At 37.0% G+C, this 19,292-nt stretch overlaps 1 protein-coding gene across 4 annotated transcripts in view; it reads left to right on the top strand.

The window, feature by feature from the left end:
• ST6GALNAC3 (ST6 N-acetylgalactosaminide alpha-2,6-sialyltransferase 3) overlaps positions 1-19,292 on the top strand; it is a 191,291-nt gene that overhangs the window by 67,025 nt on the left and 104,974 nt on the right. For all 4 annotated transcript variants that reach the window (XM_072343535.1, XM_072343536.1, XM_072343538.1 and 1 more), the window contains exon 2: positions 14,720-14,914. In XM_072343535.1, coding sequence (XP_072199636.1) covers positions 14,720-14,914 — 195 coding nt within the window. The remainder of the gene's footprint in view (positions 1-14,719; positions 14,915-19,292) is intronic.

The raw sequence follows: 19,292 nt of genomic DNA, 5'->3' as shown, positions 1-19,292 counted from the left end.
CAACCAAACCATATACACCCCAAATCTAATGTTAGCATATTTTCAGTAGTGAGTTCTTTTGTTTAAGATCATGGAAGCTTGTAATCATGCTTGCTTCCTGTAGGTCTTGCTTTTCAACTAACAGTGAACTTCTAATAAATAGAACTAAAATTGTGTGATATTTACTCTTTGGCAACAATTGAAGGGAAAAGTAGGAAAAAAAAAAAAAAGAAAGATTTTTTGACTTAGTAAGATTTAATTCCATCTTAGTTGTTTTAAAGTGTTTTTCTGGCTATGCTACTCAATGTAGTTACAACCATGAATTTCTGCATAGCCCTGGATTTGTTACAGAATGTACTAAAGCCAGCATGGAGCCAGAATTAGAGTGTTGTATCCTACTTTACTAAATAAGTCCCGGAAGAGTTTTGCTGTTACAGTGTACTTAAGTACTACAAAAAATTATTCAATAGTCTGTAAACTGAATCCTGTCTTGCTGTTCCTCAGACCTGAATCCTGCCAAGACTTGTATGATTGTGAATGTTTGTTAAGAACAGATAGAGCGTGGTCTTTCTTCCTGCTCTGTACAATAACTACACCTAATAAGTTATGTTCATCTTATCATTTATTTTCAAATTGCAGTGTCCAATAATCAGGAAGGAAATAAACAATTGCCATCTTTTGTTGGAAGTAACGCTTACACCACCCTGTTGTTTATCTACCTATCTGCCTGTCCATCAAGCCCTCTTCTCCAAAAAACTTCTACATTTCTTGATCACTTCAGCTACTTTTGTTCTTAAACATTTTGTGAATGTTAGTGGCCATTTAGAAGAGGAATAATGTCTCAGCTGAAGGAAAACTGTAGGTAAAACTGAACTACAGCAACATATGCACTGCTTTGGAGCAGTTGCCAGCTAATCAAGTTATATGTAATTCCTTAATAACTACAGCGTGTGCATCTCTGGCCTGGGGAGAGCCTCTTAGAGGACATAGTTTCATTATTTCCATTATTCATGGTACATCTTGTAATGCTAAATGATATACAAGCAGAAGGAGGAAGATGGAAAGCTCATCTCTGATCATGAGCTATAGAAAACTCCAGGGACTAATGCGTATAATATTGCTTCATGCTATAGTCTGGGTCCAGTGGCACACAAAGTCTGCAGCTAGGTGCAGATGAGGAATTATCCATCTGTGCTCTGACTGTCTTTGATCTGACATGGCAATTGAGTGATTGTGAAGGGTGAGTGGGGTATGCGTGCATGCACGTGCTATAGATAACTTGGCTCTAGTGCTTGTTTCTCTAATTTACAGTCCATAGGGAAATTGAGGATGTCTCACTTCCATTAGTAATGCTATCATTACTATTATATTCTGAACCAGTGTGCTGTTTGTAGTGATATGAAATCTTTCCCATGAGATTCTCCTATTTAAATACCCTCCTTTTGTTTGAAGTAAGACACTTCAAGTTTCATTTTTCTTCTACTCCTGCCACTTTCAGATGTTAAAGAATAAGGTGTCCGATAATTCTGCATGTAGGAATTCATTCTGCTCTCGTAGGACCATCTGTGCATTTGAAACCATGTGTGCATTGGGGGTGGGAACAGTTCTGCTTTGTTCTCTTTGTCACTGCATGCTGATCTGTTCTAGTATCAGAAAATGAAAAATTGTACACATAGTATTTGTATCATACTGTTCCTGATGCACTGATTTCCTGGCAGGTCTTTAAGATAAATAAGATTAGAATCAGACCCCTTGCTTTATAGCAGGATATACTGCTGTCCAGCATCTCTCAGCCTGGCTTCCAGCTCCTGCTTCAGCTGCAAGATAACTTGAGGAACAAATCCACGTGGTCAGCTCTGGATGATCAAAGCAGGAGGAAAAAAAAAAAAAAATCAAAGAACAAGAAATGAGGGCATGGGTTTAAGAATAAAGAATGGAAAGGGGAAGAGTAATGAGCGCCCCTGCCATATAACAAATCCCTGGTATGAATTTCTTAGTATTGCATGGGCCAAGTGGGCCATCTGCAGTACGTGGCTTGTAGTGAAACTGTCTCTAATGTGCTAGAATGTCCCAGCAGCTGGGAGAAAGGTACCTGTTCTTACGACAAACTTAGGCTTGGATTTCTGAGGGTGGCAGTTGACAGCATGTGTGGGCCTCTGCCTGCATGTGCATTCCTGGGGCAGCTGTGGGTGCTGCTGCTGCAGTCTGGGCAGAGATGGATCTTCCACACATAGGGATTCTACTGAAAAAGCCCCTGTGCAACAAACTAAAGTTGCTTTCAAATGCTTCTGTTTCTTTATGTGGCTTCTTCTCCATTCATCTCTTGGTGCCTCATGCTTAATGGCCTTGCTAATTGTAACTAAATAAAATCCACTTCCCTTACTTCTCCAGAGAGATAATAGAAGTACAGGTGATGTTTTTGGTGGAGTTTTTGTTAGAAGCTTGTTTATAGAAGATCTTCAGGTATTACTGAGTGCCAAACCAAGTACTTCTGACTTGGTTGCACTGTGAAGCCCTTCTCCCATTGACTATACTTAAGATTTTCTTTGAAATTCTGCTGAATTTAGCAGTTAGCATCTGCTAAGCCGTCTGTCAGAAAAATGCATTTTCCCCAAGCAAAAATATTCTTCCTTAGTACCATCAAGCTTAGTACTTTCTTAGAATTATAGCTAAGCAATTCTATTTATCACATTCTGTTACTCCAGTGCAGTGCACCACTTAGAGGTAAAAACTAACTGGGAATTCTTTTTCTGTCTCAGGTTTTCAGGTCACTGATCTCCTTTTGTTTCGTACAGCCATCTAATGTACACTGTGTTAAAAGCTTTGATGTTATAAAACTTGAAACTGGAATTGTCACGTGGGGGAATGTCATAGTAGAGAGGAGTAACACTTTCTGTCAATCAGTGTTCCACATTCCTGGGAGTCTATGCGTGCACTAAACAAATTCTGTCCTCTGTTCAGCTTCTAAGTAGAGTATTTTGATAGTCTCTCAGTGTATTATAAAGAGGTTTCATAGACAAGTACGTCATCCATCATAACTGAAGGCATATTGCTACTTATTAGAAAGATAGTGCAGTGTGACATACAGCTCATCAGAAAACACAGGAACTAATTTCCACTGAAAATTTGCATGTGAATACAAGATTCTGGTCTTGATTACTTCCCATTCATTTTTAGTGGATACTATTGCAGCCATAAAGATCTTACAATAAAATTGTGAAATGTAGGACCTGAGATCAGCTAAGTGTTTGGGACAGATCTAATCTATTGATGAATCAAATTGATTTCATGTAATTTCTCTCACCTTTCTATCACAAGTCTATGCTCATATGTTTCATCCATCTTCCTTTCTGTATGTATTTACTGCCAGATACTGTGTAGGGTTAAATATTTGCCCAAGGCCATACAGTTTTCTGTCAGAATAGGTTACAAATGAAATGACTTGTAAGGCATGTTCTTTCTATGGGGTGCTGTTATTTGAGTGGCATGGTCCTTCTCACCTTGAAGTTTTTAAAATTCAGAGGTTTTTGGTTACATCCACTTTTAATTTGAGGTCGCGCTGAGCAATAACAAAGAATATATGTGACAATAACAGTCCACTTAGTTTACTTCTTCGTGCAGCGCCCTGCCGTGCTGGAGGTTCTGTAATAGGATATATTCTTGGTAAGAATTTAAGTCTAGTGACTGGAAGTTCAAGGCTCGCTTCTGCTCAGAATAGCAGTTCTGGACTATTGCCTATTAATTATTCTCTCACAATAGCTTTGCAGGCAAGTATCGTGGGTCAGGATGATTTACACTTCTTTGAAATTAATCTAATTAATAGATAATTTTACTATTGTACTTTCTAAAAAGATGATAAAGTTCAACAATAATGGACTCTACTATGGATTTTTCTATCTATTAATATGATTATAGATCAAATTTGGTGATCAAATTAAATAATATATTGGAATTATAAAGCTTTGATTAAATGGTATTTTTTTTAATCTCACTCAACTACCATTGTAATTGTGCTGCATGGGAGGGGAGAATAAAATGAATCAAACCTAATTTATTCATTACTTGACAATAGCATAATTAAAAAATAAAATTTTGCTGCTATTGGTGTGCTGTGTTCGTCTTACCTGGTTTGAATCTTATATAGAGTAAGCAACATATAAGTTTTGAACTTGTTTGCATTTTGATCACAACTCTTTTTTTAATCATTGTGGACTATTATTGTGTCATTTATTTCTGTCTGATACAGTTATTAATAGGTTTTTAGTCTGGCTTATTGACCTTGATTCCTACTAAGAGCTTTTGCCCTTGATGTAGTTAACAAAAATTCAAATCATTTGCCCTTATGTAATATTATGGCTTTGTTTCACCCTAGTCAGCAGCTTTGGCTTCATGTGGCAAAGGGTATCTTTGATGATTTCTGTGGTGCAGAAAAGATTCTCTAACTGAGCTCGTGTACAACGACAGGCTATTTAGTTGCAGTGTGGATATTTTTGATGTATAGTTTATGGCCAAAACCTTTCTAATTCTTCTTTCTCCAAGGCTGTTGTACAATCAAGCAGCATGTTAATTTATCTCTAGATAAATATGAAATGGTAGTCTATTCCATGGGCAGGAAAGATAAAAATAACTGAGATCTTTAACTGTTGAAGAGATTTCTTGTCATTTTCAGTAGTCGATGGATTGTTAGAAAGAAATACATTGAGTAGATGGGAGGAAGCCACATTACTTTTCTATTTTGCTGAGTATATAGTAGAAATAAAAGACAAAAGTGGCAGACAGGCCGCAAGCATATTTCTGTACTTATTGGTATTTAGGCTGACTTTTGTCACCTTTGGTTTTATTGAATCACAAAACCTCTTTTCCTTCCACTTTCAAGGGACATCGCAGCTGCTGTCTCTTTGAGGTGGCAATATGTGACTTTTAGGAGATGATAGCATCCATGCTCTGTATGAAAAAAACAAAAAACAAACAAACAAACAAAAAAAAAAACCAAAAACGAGGAGGAAGGATGGAATAAAATGTCTCTAACCATGATATACTTCAGTTTTTATTGTTCTATACACTTTTACCCTTCAGACAACATATGCTACCCGTGGTACTATCCTGGTCAAAATTTGAGAGGCAAAATCACTTAGTGTGAGAATTTTGTTTGTTCAAAAGTAAAGTATCTTTTATAACTTAACATGGCTGTGGTAGCTTTTCTGTCATGGTTCTGCCTGAGCACACCATGTTTCCTTGAGATATTTCTCGAGTAATGTGAGCTAAGGCCATTGTAAGCTGTCTTTCACCTTGTTTGAAGACCGAAAAATAGATTGAGATTCTGTTTTCAAGATATGTTTCTGTAACTTGTCTGTCATGTAGGGAAGAATGTTTTTCAAAAACCTAAACCCAACAGCTCCTATTATTGTAGATGGTGACATTTGTGGTGAGTGCTGAGTAACCAAGAAAGCAAAATAGAAAATATCAGGTTTTAATGTCTTGGAACATTAAAATCTGAATTTATATCTCCTAGCAAAAAAGGTTGGAGTCCCAACAGACCAAGGATTTAAACTCATTAAATCTGTTTTCTAGTGCAGTGGGGTTGGATACCTATGCAAATACAGGGAAATTGGAAATATTTTGATTACTCACCTATTCTGTTTCTGATTTAGTGAAACAAAGTATATATTAAAAAAATAAATGAAAAACTAATGAAAAATGAAGGGTATCATTAATTTTGGCATCTAAAGCCAAATGAAAAATGATCAACTTATTAGTGATGTGCATTTTGTTCCCTAACTTCTCCAGTAATGTGTGAATGTCACATTACATAACATTTACAATGAATAAATTTGGAAATGAAACAAGTTAAGATGGATCATTGTGTTCTTCCCCTGACTTGTATACAACTTGTCTCATTAATCTGTATAGTAGTCTTAAATTAGGAAAAAAAAAAAAAAAGCCATTATTTGTTGAGATTTATGGCTGAGAGACTGAGGAAATCTTTGTTACTTCTTTTTCTGAGCACTCTGGAACTATTTTCATGACTTGTAGTGATTAGAGCAGATCATAAAATACTTGTAGTGGCTGTGCAAAGTGCTGCAAACCAAAACACATGGACAGAAGATTTGGGCATAGTGAATGGGGGTTGGCTGCATGTGGCTGCAGGACAGTGGGGCACTCTGTCCTGTCCAGATTTATTATTTTGTTGGTAATCCCTGTTTGAGAAACACTGAGGTGAAGGTAGATGTTTAAACTGCTAACTACTGCCTGAGAGAGAACAGTATGACCTGGTGGCAGTTAGGGTACTTTTACAGTCAAAATAAGAAACAAAATAGTGGGGGATTGTCCAGGGTCAGACCATGGAACAGGAGCAGTCTGTGTCCTTCCCATGGTAGAGCTGCATATCATGGGCCCATCTCATAGAATCATAGAATCATAGAATTACTCAGGTTGGAAAAGACCTTGAAGATCATCAAGTCCAACTGCAGCCTAACCAGTAGGCTATCTCTTAAAAAACAACCACAAAACAATACCACAACAACAAACCTCTGCTAAATCATATCCCTGAGTACCACATCCAAGCGACAGGGTGCAGTGCCATAAAACCTGAACAGAGGAAGTTCTGTACAAATATTCTGAAGAACTTCTTTACAGTAAGGGTGGTGGAGCACTGGAACAAACTGTCCAGAGGGATTGTGGAGCCTCCTCTAGAGATACTCAAGACCTATCTGTACACCTGCCTGTGCAACCTATTATAGGGAACCTGCTTTAGCAGGGATATTAAACTCAGTCTCTTGAGGTCCCTTCCAACCCCTGCAATTTTGTGACTCTAATTCTAGAGAACAGCCCACAAGCTGTATTGGGCAGTGTGCCACAGCCAGTTTTATTTACAAGCAGGCAGTCTGAATGTCCATTACTTTCATTTGCTTTCTGCATGCAAATACGGAAAATGTGTGTGGAGGCAGAAGAGGAGTTTGGAATCATTTCTGACACTTGACAGTCCCTCTGTGTTCCATGGGCTAGGGCATGAAAAACTGTTAGGTGCCTGTTTGTGTCATGTTTGTTCCAACAAAGTGGACACAGCCTGTCAGAAAAGTGTTCAGGATCACCTCTGCTATGCTGACTAGATGTGCTTTCTTTTATGAAAGCTATGAATGGGAAATGTTTGCTTTTTCATACCTAGCCCTCCTAGTTTTTAATATACATTCATTCAAGTGCATTCCTTATCTAAGCTTTATTAGATTGATATTCTTCTGAATGCATTTTCCACAGGGTTTTCTGAGTGTATGTGCTAGTTCAAAGCTGTATTTGCATGTGAAATACATAAGGCCTTTTTTAAAGCAAAAAGTAAAAGCACTGAAAATCAAGATCAGTTCAATTATACTTGCAGATTAAAGTAATAGTAATATATATCTATTGTATCAAAATGTTAACTCAGCGAATTTTTGATATGCTTTAAAAATGTAAATCTTGGATTTGATTAGATTAGTTCTGGAGTAATCCACACCAAATAAATCTGTCTTCCTTTCATGTGATTTGTCAGTGTTTATAGTAGGTTTGTACACAGAGCTTTCACCATTATTTTCTAGGCAATAAAAGCAGCCATGCAGAAAAGCCACCCATAAATGTCAGAAAATAGAGATATTTTGTTGCATTCCAAGGGCTTTGAAGGTCAAGTTCAATTCAGTTAGCTCATCCAGCATGAGAAGACTATGATGTGGTGATAGAATGTGTGTTTGGGTAGGATATATATGTTACTGTCCCCGTATTATTCTATCTGGATAACAGATCAGTGAGAGATTAAACTTTACTGCTTGGAGGAATTTCTTTTGGAAAACTATCAATTTTTATGACTTCCTCTAGCTCCTATTGAGATACTCTGCAGAAATAATGAATCCAAAGGATTTATCGCTTTTAGCACAATGGAGATTGGCTCTTGACTGTGGCTTTTGGGTGCTATTCCACTGCTAGAATACCATTAAACTGTGTGTATTCACAGAATATGTCTCAGGTCATGGATTTTATTGTAAATGTGTAATTGTGTTTTGTTTCCTTCTGATCAGAACTAGTTCACACAAATTATTTTCCTAAGACCTAGGAGTGAGACACCAGCACAGAAAGCAAAGATTATGCACTGGAATTTGTCCCTGGGTTTTAGAGCCACTGATAAGCCCATTTTATGGTATCCCACCAGGTCTTGCTATGAACTCAGTGCCTTTTTAAACAACATGAAGATATGACTGCTAAAGTTCATAATTTAATTGAGGCCAATTGGTGCTGGACAATTACATTTAGTCTATGTGAATTTCTGTTACGCAGTTTTTGACGTGCAGCACAAACTTTTTCTCACAGTTAGAAGGCAGCTGCAGGCAAGTGAAGGTTTCTGGCAGAAGGCATTTTCTTTGCAGATGTGCAGCCTGGATCGTTATAATGGAGGATCGTTATATTTTACTTTATCTAATGTCTTCCCCCTCTGCACATCTGTCATAACTTCAACATTTTTCCTATCTGAAAGTTAGTACTTTTGCGGATTATGTCATATTAGTTGTGCTGAGCATATATGCATATGGCTAGCATTATATTTTCAAAGAATCTTTCATGATGCATCTGCTGGGATTTTTGTTGTTGTCGCCTTTCTTCCAGCTTATGAATTTTTAAGTCTATTTCCAGTTGAAAGAATCAATTTTCTCAAAGGACTATTTATGAAAGTGTTGGCAGCCATCAGGTGTCAGTTCTGTTTGAGGGAAGTATATGTCAGCCTGTATGTGTTTGAAAGTTTGCCAAACTATTGATAAGAAGACCAGGCCAGAATCCAGAATTGTGTTTCTGGTTTCTAAAGCACCATTCAAGGGCTATATTGCAAGTGTTGGGCTTTTCATTTGTTTGTTTTTTCCTCTATTTATTCAATACTATTTTATGATATGGAGACTAAGTTAATAATTATGTAGTTTCCATCTACTACTTCATCAGAAGTTCACCTGAGTTATGAAGGGCACTGATGAATCAGTAACGGTTGCTTCGGATTAGATTTCTTACGGATCTGCTGTTTCTAAGTTGTGCTGCTGTGCCACAGGTATTTGAACAGGTTAGATCTTTTCAACTACTGGGCAACTTTCAGTCATGGTGTAAAATGAAGTATCTAAGGCCTGCAGTAGGTTGGCTGCTGGTGGAGGTATAAACCCACCTTCAGGTCAGCAAGAAAGATGTGGGAGAAACAATGGTTAAGGGTATAAAGCACAAACACTGGGAAGGCTGAAATCATTTGGAGAAGTGAAATGTATTTCAAGTAAAGAAAACTCTTCTTTGTCAAAATTTTAGTTAAGGGGATGGTAGAATAGTGGTGCAGATTAACATCTGGAATCTGTCAGTGCTTTACAATTCGGAGGACTCAGAATCATTGAGACTTTCAAACATAGTAACTTATTATACATGATAGCATGTGGGAGACTTGAAAAACACTTCAGTGGTTACTCTGAGAAACTTTGAAGCCCAGTGCTTGCGTAATTTCATAATAATAGTCACGTGTGCTGGTTTTTTTGTTGTTTGGATCATTGCATGTTTTAAAGATACACATTTACCTGGAACTAAGCAGCAATACCGACAATCCTCTGTGTGTAAGCAGTGAATGCTTTTAATGCAGGCATCAATTGTTTGGGCAATAATTTGTCTGCAGACTCCTGTTACTCTTTATTTGGTAGCTCAGGTCAAATGTTACATCTTTACAATGAAATGGCAACTCTTGTTTGTCTTACCCCAGTAAGGCTGAACTCTGTGCCCAGATTTTGGGGAATTTTGGCTTTTAATGTGATCAAATGCTTTTATTTTGCTATCCTGTTATATATACAGCACCATGTATTTGTATGAGCCTGAATTAATAATGTCATGGTGAAAACTGAATAATGAAACAAGTTTTCAACAATAACAAAAGATGGATGGTGAGGTTCAAAGCTGTAAGTCTTTCTTAGATGTATAACTCCATAGGAAGGCACATGGGATTTAATGGTGATGTTCATATCTGCTAAAACACTGAACCATGGAGTGCAGTCCTGATTCAGGATGTATGGTCAGAAGAGACGCTTTCCAGGCCATACATGTGAGCCACATGCTTCTTTTGTTTCATCTCCTGTATCTACTTTTATACATGCTGCATTTGTTATCTTGCTTCTATAGCAGTGATCTTTATTTCTACTCTTACACTATTTCTTCCTGGCTGCTTAAATTCCAGTTTAGTAAAGGTCTCCTTTTCCAGAAAAAGAAAAAAAGCAATTCTTTAATTTTAATTTTACTCTTTTTTTGAACTCAAAATACATCTTTCTCACATAACCCCCTACCTGCTCTGTTCTCTTCTCCTGAGAGAGAAAACTTTGACAGCTCTCTCCAGTGGAGCCTTTGAACCTTTTCATATTAACTTTCACTTCTGGAGGAAAGAAAAGTAAATCCTCAGCTACCGATTTTATGCAAATAGTGTTTGATACATTTCTCTTTCTAAAAGGATCTTTACCATATAGTCTTGCTCCTCTCTGAAAAGTTTCAGGACCCCTGCCTGAGCATCCCTCCAGCAGCCCTGTTAAAGGATGGTTTAGACTAAAGGAATAGCTGGAAGGTGTATTTATTTCCAGTACTGGTGAAATCATAAGGTATTCTGAAGTGATGCATTGAAAGGATTCCATTTTATGCTCTGCTGTAACAGAAAGCAGTATTTGAAGAGGATGCTGAAAACTATAAAAGAGAAAATTAAATAAATCTAGTTTTTCCATATAGTGATCTACAAAATGAAACAAATTCAGTAAGTGTAACCATTATTGTAGCCATTATTGGTTTCAATTGGTATCATACTTGAATAAAAAGCCTGAAACCCTGCATCAGTCCTGTGATAGTGGTAGTTGGATGTGCGGAGATATTAAAGAAGTGACTGAGTTGTTCACTATACCTGTAATTTTTACTACATACTGTTATCTAAGGTATGTAAAACCCTTGTGTAACTCTTTACCTTTCATTTGTCCTTCCAAGCGCAGTGTCATGTATCCATGAAAATAACTAATGAAATGAATGCTTAAAAAAAAAAATAAATTTCTAGAAAAAAATATTTATTTCCAATTACTGTTTGTAGAACAGAACCTTCGTAGCTCCAGTGTTTCTTTACTGGAGTCTTCTGTACAGCTATATTCTGTTTTGGCCTGTGATAAATTCAGGTAGAAATAATGGAAATAGCAATCCAGAGAGGTAACATTTTCTAGAATGAAAGTTTAAGAGTAGATTCTGTGGTTTCTTTGTGATCTTAAGTGAGTGTTGGGCATTTTTGTTTGTTTGTTTGTTTGCTTTGTTTTTAGCTATTTATCTATCTAGGGTGAGGACTTATTACTGCTTGTAAAGTGTTTTGACAATCTTTGCCATACAGTATGTTAGAAATGGCAGAGTGCTGTTGCTGGACTGGAAATCATAATAAAGATATTACTACATATCTCTTTAAAATTTACAACTTGAGAAAATTCTCTACTTCTGCAAATACTCTCCTTCTTCCTCTCTGCTACACAGCTGTATACAACACAAAAAATTGTCTCATTCTTCCATCAGATATTATTGAACTATAAAAAATGGCCTTGTCTTCTCTGTGCTTCTTAAAAGATTAAGAAAGAAAAATGACAAACTTGCTCAGCTGTGGATTTCTTAAAAAACTGTAGTTAATAAATCACCTCTGCACTGGTAAATAGCCAAAAACAGATGTGAAGGTTATAAAATAGTGATTGGAACCATGTTACTGATATATGTATATCAGTACACACTCTCTCTCTCTCTCTCTCTCTCTCTCTCTCTCTATATATATATATATATGTATACACATACATATATATACAGACACAGGAAAGTACTGGTAATAATTGCCACCAAATTTTCATGAGATCCTAACCAGTATGGCAGCCCTACTTTTATTTAATTTCTTCAACAATATATATGTAAGTTCAAGCTTTAGAGGAGTGACTCATACCTATTGCTTATTGATTTTTATATGCACTCAAGACAGTTTGCCCGGTGTCTAAAAAATAACCAGAACTGAAACAGGGTTTCTATTATTGTGGATATTGAACAAAAAGAGTTGAAAAGAAATAACTCTAATTTGTGCTTTCTACCCAGTGGGGTCCCAGGTATTGTACTGCACAGGTGCACTTTGGATCAAAATACACCTTAATGTCCATCTACTTTGACTCAGTATAATTAAACAACAGAATGTACCACTGTTCCAAAAGGATTCTCTATTCATAGGTATTTCTTTTCTGCTTGCAAATGTCATTTATACTCATCCAGTATGCAACTTTAGTGAATTAAATAGAATACTATAAAAATGAATATACTGTGAGTCATCAGTGATCCATCTGATTAAAAACTCCTTACAGTCTATTTATCACTGAATGTCTCAAAAATGTTTATAACTAAATATGTATTTTAGTTACAATATTAGCAACACAAAAGCATTTACATTAAATTAGAAAATCCTAAAGATTGATTGAGATTTATTGCACAAGATATTTCAGTCTAAGGGAAAAGTTGGAGATGGGTTAGAGGCTGATATACATCCACATGTGTCTCTGTTGTGTCTGAATTCCTGGAATCTCTGACAGTCCTCTGGACAAGGATCTGCAGGAAGGGAGATCTTATGAGAAGTACTTGCTGACAAATAATGCCGATTTATTTTTGATGTTTACTTCAGCAGATAAAAGAGGAGGAACTTAAGGGGAACCAAAGTTTATGGAGGTGCCCTTAAGCAGACTTGACCACAGAGCAGGCTGCCTTTCTTGATCTTTAAGAAGACTGAGATTTATAAGTAGATGCTTGTTTGTATTTGAATATTTTTACAGTGAAATTTATAAAACCAGTGAAATTCTGATTTGTAATGACCTTTCCTTCAGAGAATGCATCTTGCGTGATCTCTTGCCTTCCATAAAAATTGCAGTGGAATTGACTCTTGATCACGGTTGCCCTTTGCACGAGTTGTTGAGCAGGCGTTCTGTTCACATTAGCCAAGATTTCTTTGTAACCATTGGAACACATGCCTAGATTTCTTTCTGTTGCAAACACTTCAGTGTTAAATTCATTCTTTTCATTGTGTAGTTCTGCAGGTTCTTTGTGGCCAAGCACCCTGTAGAACTTTGCAGTTTGCTACTTCGAACAACATTTTCTTATAACAAAACTAAAGAAATCTTTACTTTCTCCCCTATTGCAGTGTATTCAAAGAGAAGGAATATCAAAACCACACGGCATCCTAATGAAAGCCAAAAGGTTTAGATACACCACGTGCATTCTTCTTGGGGCAGAGGTTATGGAGAAAAGCTGTTTTCATGAAGCTCACAGAGCTGATTGCGGTGTTTTCAAGTTCGGAATGTATCTGCAAAAAATATGTAAAGAATGGCATTTGACAAACCAGGAGATAGGATACGTGGAAATTAGTGACATCCTATAGGGCAGTATCACTTCTTCCTATTGTGGAGCTTTTGATTGAAGCATCCTGTTGTAGTGGAAATAAGTATCTAGATTCCTCTGTAAGTACTTGCAATAAATATGAATAATCTATGCCTTTTTTTGTTTTTTTTTCTTTGCTGCTTTACAATTATCACTCGTGCTTCACGTATCAGCTGCTCTTAACACTTATGAGGCCCTGATATATAGCTAAACATTTCTGTCTCCATCTGGCACAAAGAGAAGTGACACAGAAGTGCTCCCCAGCCAGTTTATTGCAATTTAATATAAATCTGTTGTAATGCAGCTGATGAAAAGTGCAGTGTCTTCTGTGGATGCTGAGAGCCGTGATTGGGTTGCGGCGGTTACAGTGCCCTCTGAAGATTTGCTGGGTTTAATTTCACATTACACAGACATTAGCTGACTGAGATTCCTCACTGATTCCCATTGCTGGGATGCTGCCCTTCATCATCCTCTTCCTTTTCTCCTTGCAGTGACCTCATTCATCCAGGTTTCCTATCTCAGTTCTTTGTTTCTTCTTTTGTACTGATTGCAGCCTCCTAACACATCAAAATAGACAGAGCCGTGCTGTTGACATTCACTGTAATGTATTATTTTGCTAATATCCCTTCAAATTTTCTGTCTGTTGTGATCTGTGCTTCTTTTTCTGTGGCTGCGATATTTTAAACAGTAAAATTTTACCACATTTTTTAGCTTCCTTCTAAGTTTTTCTCTGGCAGATTGAGGACTTAACCAGGAAAAAAGTTTGTGTGTTTTTTGAGTTATGTTAAGCAATCCAACCAGCTGGATAGGTTAAAGGTGGAAAGCAAAGGTTAATTAAGATACAGGCTTCAGATTTGTTGTATTATTAGCAACAAAGAGCATCTTGTCCAAGATACCAGTGCAAGATTCCTTTGTAAGCCCGTAAACCTGTAATAAGGCAGAATTTTTTGCTAACTTCAACAATCGTTTGTTTTAAAATATTTAAGGTTAGAGTGTAAATTCCTTTGCGCAGGAATGATTTAAAATCAATGGACAATAAACAAAGCCTGCAGTGACCTTTCTCTTCTAAATAAGCTTTATGTGAAATGGGTACTAATGGAGTTTTCACTTTGTGTATTATATGAAGCAAAATGATCCAGTACACCTGTCTCTTTGTGCTCCTGCAGCAAGGTGGCAATGATACAAAATAGCTTCATGCAAAGCTCTACGAAGGGTTTTTTCCCTATCATACAATAGGAGATACTTTTTTCGTAAAAAAAAAATAATAATCTGATTTTAATAATTTATTTTCTTTTTATTACAGAGAAAGTCTGTTGTTGCTGTGAGTTTCATTGCAGCATTCCTCTGTCTGATCATCGTTCGTCTCACGAATGAAGTCACTTTCCCTTTGATTCTAAACTGCTTTGGACAAACCAGTGTCAAATGGATACCATTTTCTAATGGCCAAAGGCAGCTTCTGAGAACTCACTATGGATATGTAAATGTGAAAACACAAGAGGTAAGACTTAGTATTAAAAAAGCAACAAAGTGAACCAGTAGACCTCTTAGATCCTGCATTACTGCTTTCTACTGCCCAGTGAAAAGTTGGCATTGTCTGAGTGAAGCGTCTCTTAAAACTGTGCTACCAAATAATTTGAATTTTTGCAGTGTCTGAAGTGGATAAAAAAGTGAGCTGGTCTCAAAACTGTGCTTGGATATGATTAAGACTGGCTTTTACACAAGAAAGAGAAGTTTCATAATGAATTTCCAAGACTTCAGTCCATGTGCATGAAATTTTCCTGTGCATTTTTTTAATAGAAATCCTAACAACCAAAGAAAGACGTAGTTTATCCATGTTTCTGTGTGCATAGAAGAAGAAGAAGAAGGAATGGTTTGTGTAACAAATGTTTGTGAGCATAGAAAAGGGGCAGAGCTAGAGATATACTGGATTTTTCTGATATTTGCTATTTTAAGCTTGCAGTTTCTAGTCCGTATTTCTGAAGTGTCTTGGCCTGTAGCTGCCTTGCAAAATACTTACTTTGGGGTTTGATAAAAGGGTATTTTACAGGGACATCAGTTTTGAGCTATCCTAGTTGCCAAAATATCTCATAATATTGTTAGTTTCCTGCGGTGGTGGTACTTTTTCTGGAATATTTTCCCCTCTCTGTTTTTGTACTATTTATAATAGTTTATAATTTGCTACTCTGTGATATTCAGTCCTACGAATACATTGGACAAGCTATTTGTTATTTTGCTGTTAGTTTGTTAGAGATGAAAATCTGAATGAGGAAAATCTGTTGTCTTTAGGAGGTAGCTTCTAATTGTTGTCTGCATAAGATGCAGCTTTGAGTGCATTGGACAACAAAATACTTTATCTACAGAGCAGAAAAAGGACAAGTGCCAGAAAGGAAATCTGTTTGAGTCAGGGAGAATCCTAGTCTTGGAGAAGTGAATGGGAGCTCTGCTGCTGAGTTCAAAGAGGGTAAGGCCTCATCCAGCATATCTCAAATATGAAAGGACCAGGTACTCACTTGAAATGAGAGGGCAGTTCTGTGTGCTGCTGTGTTATGTGATTGCCACAGCTGCAGGTGTTGAATCTGAATGAGACAGAGCTGCCAGGACCAATTGATCACTATCAGTCTGAACTGATAACTGGAGAGGAGAGGAGAAACTAATCCATTTTTATTCACCATTCCCTTCATCAGAGGTTACTTATAAGAGGTTACTTATATCTTGTGGGAGCCTTAATTCATTCTTAAATTTGATAATACTCTTGGAAGTTCTGGTGTTAAATGGAAATGAATGTCTTGAAATTTGGTGTCCAGTATCGATTAGTAAGACATTTGTCTCAATTTAGCTTAGGTCTTGAAGGACTCCTTAAACTCAGTAATTTTAGTTGTTTTCCCCCTTGTATTTGTAGATTACATTAACATTTTCTAATTAAAATGATAATGAAGAAATGTAACATGCCCTGCTAATTGTGAATGCACTATCTTCTGTCTTAATTATTCCCTGTGTGGAGTAAGTTTTATCATGCTGCCTGTGTGAAAAGACTTTACACATCTCCTGTTCCTAACCTGTGCTCAGACCTTTTCTGAGATGACAATTTTCATAATGGGGCCCATTCTGTGGGTGCTGCTAATGCCCAAAGCAAATGTGGCCAGAGTTTTTACAAGAAAGGACTCGTGCCATCTCATCAGTAGTCAAGGACCAAAAGGTGGGGGAACTCTACCATAGTGTGTTATTAGAAAATTACACAATAGAAGAGAAGATAGCAGGGAAAATAATTTTAAAGATTTGAATTACCTTTTCTCTCTGAGATTCTCTGAGAGAATCTGTGCATACTCATTGCATGTGTCGATCATCTTCTAGGGTGTCTTTTGAAACCTGCCACCCCACCAGGTCCTACACGTATCCTGCTGTCTGATAATGCTGCCTGCGGTTTCTCAGCCAATTCCAACATCCATACTCTTTCTTTACTGTTTCTCTGTTCTCCTTTACCTGTTTCTCTCAGGCTCCACTCTGTGGCAGCATGCCTGGCTGCATGCAACACCCCAACCTGTCTGTCTTCTAAACTGGTATATGCACTGAGTCAACAAAAGAGAGCAAATAAAGTACTGAGCACCAGCACAGTCAGTTGTCAATTATTCTTTTCCCATCCCTACCTCATATACTTATTCGCTGAGGAAAAAGGGGAAAAGAAAACATAACGATCACCTTAACCCTGGGAAAAAAGTCAAAGTTAGAAGTTTACTTCTTTCAGGATAAGGCTGAATGGGCTGAGAATTGGAAACCTTATAAGATGATGGTTCGTCAGTTTTGTGGTGGTTTGGACTAAGGCAAAAAGTTCAGAAAACATGGTAATGCAAACATTTACACCTGAAATGAAAGCAAGCAACATGTATATTATTAGTTATGATCAGAATAATATGGTAAGGACACATTTCAAGCATGCTGTGTATTTGACTTGACAGTATAATTGTATGAAATTTTTGTTAGAAAAAAATTCTGAAAACATTTTGAGATTACTATAACTAGATTATACAGAAATATTTAATATAAACTGTGAAGAGAGACATAACTTAATCCCTAATTAAGGCTGTGTATAATACAATGTTGTTGCTATGGTTCCCTTGATTTGTATCTATAGCAACAGCTTTAGAAAAACGGAGTTTATGTACAGTAAACATAGTATATTTGAAGTATAAATAGATGTGAAGTGTTGTGCTATACCAACCCATTATGTCTAGACACATTTAAATTTGACTTTCGAGATATTTCTGAAATAGATGATTCCTCACAGAAAAATTGTCTAGTCCCTCTTCTCTCCTTAAGAACAGAGGATTCTTTATTGTAGCCCTCCACTATGAGATCTTTTCTCCCTTCTCAATGCTTCTGTTTGAGTGAATTCCTTGAGATTTGAGAGAGGATGGCTGCCTGCTATGCAGTGTTGCTCTCTCATTCAGGTACATGAATTTTGACCTTACAGTTAGAAGGATGTGTACGGGTAAGATGACCTTTACTATCTTTTCTGTCCCTTGTTTCACCTCTTTTGCAACTTTTGGATTTTGGTGATTGGTTCTGAAATGATTAAATCCATCTGTTGTGGTTTAACCTTGCAGGTGGTTCAGCAGCACACAGTCATTTGTTCACTCCCCCTCTTCCCAGTGGGATGAGGAAGAGAATCAGGAAAAAAACCACCAAAACACAAAGTAGAACTCATGGGTTGAGATGCATACTATACACTAAGATAGAGAAAAGGAAAATGATAATAGCTATGAGTCTCTCTCTCCCTATATATAACATATATAAGTATAAAACAAGCACTGCACAAGCAATAGCTCGCTTTCCTCTGACCAATGCTCAGCCAGCCCCCTAGCAGCAGAAGGAAGATGACCTCCCACCCCTTTTAAAACTCTCTTTCTGCAGGATTTCATATGACATGGAATATCCCTTTGGCCAGTTTAAATCAGCTGTCCTAATTCTGTCCCCTCCCAGCTACCTGGGAGTCCACCTGGCCCTTTGCTGAGGAACTGGAATGGCCTTGATTCTATACAACACTGCTTAGCAGTAACTATAAAAATCAGTGTGTTATCAACAGTGTTTTACTCCTCGAACCAAAGCTTATCACAGTGCGAGATACTCTGAACAGTTCTGTCCCAGCTGAAACTAAGGCACCATCTTTAATAAATGCCATGTCTACAGTGTCACTTCCTTTTATCTTCATCCTGATATTTTTTAATAGAAATTTTTACTATGATATAACTCCAGAGTGGTTAGCAAATTGAAGCCTATTGTCTTTTGAGTAAACTTCACCTACCTGCCCCAAGGTAATGGAATAATTCTTGTGTATCAAGGCAAGCAGCTAAAAAGGAGCAGGTATAGAAAATATAATCTTCCTCCCTCTTTCATGCTGCTGGTTCTCTACAAAGAGTTCAAGCAAAATTAATGAACATCATGTATTTAAATTGCAGCATTATGGCATCAATTTAAAGCCCATTAACAGTTTGAAACTTTCTGCTGAGCAAGTCTAATAGGGTTCTTGGATATTTGATTGTGCTTCCTGAAAGGTGAATTTTGAATAGATTTTTATTCTACCATCAGTATTGAAATAATATAGCATTTTCTTACGTATGTAAAATCTGAAATATAGCTGCAATAACACTTGATACATAATTATAGAAGGCATATTCAAGTACTACACAAAGATTAAAACTGTTCTTGGAAAAGGGTAAGTTCTGATGTGACCTAAAATCCCTACATTAAGCTGCAGCTGTGAGATCTAATGGCTTAATCTAAAATGAGTTCTGAGGGAAAGAAAAGGATTTGTGTCATGAACATTGAAGAATCTCATAGTATAGTGATGAGCACTAGATAAAATGAACATGCTTTGTAAC

The sequence above is a fragment of the Excalfactoria chinensis genome, chromosome 8 (genome assembly GCF_039878825.1).
Source record: "Excalfactoria chinensis isolate bCotChi1 chromosome 8, bCotChi1.hap2, whole genome shotgun sequence".
Classification (NCBI taxonomy): Eukaryota; Metazoa; Chordata; class Aves; order Galliformes; family Phasianidae; genus Excalfactoria; species Excalfactoria chinensis.
This window is presented reverse-complemented; position numbering and strand designations above follow the sequence as displayed.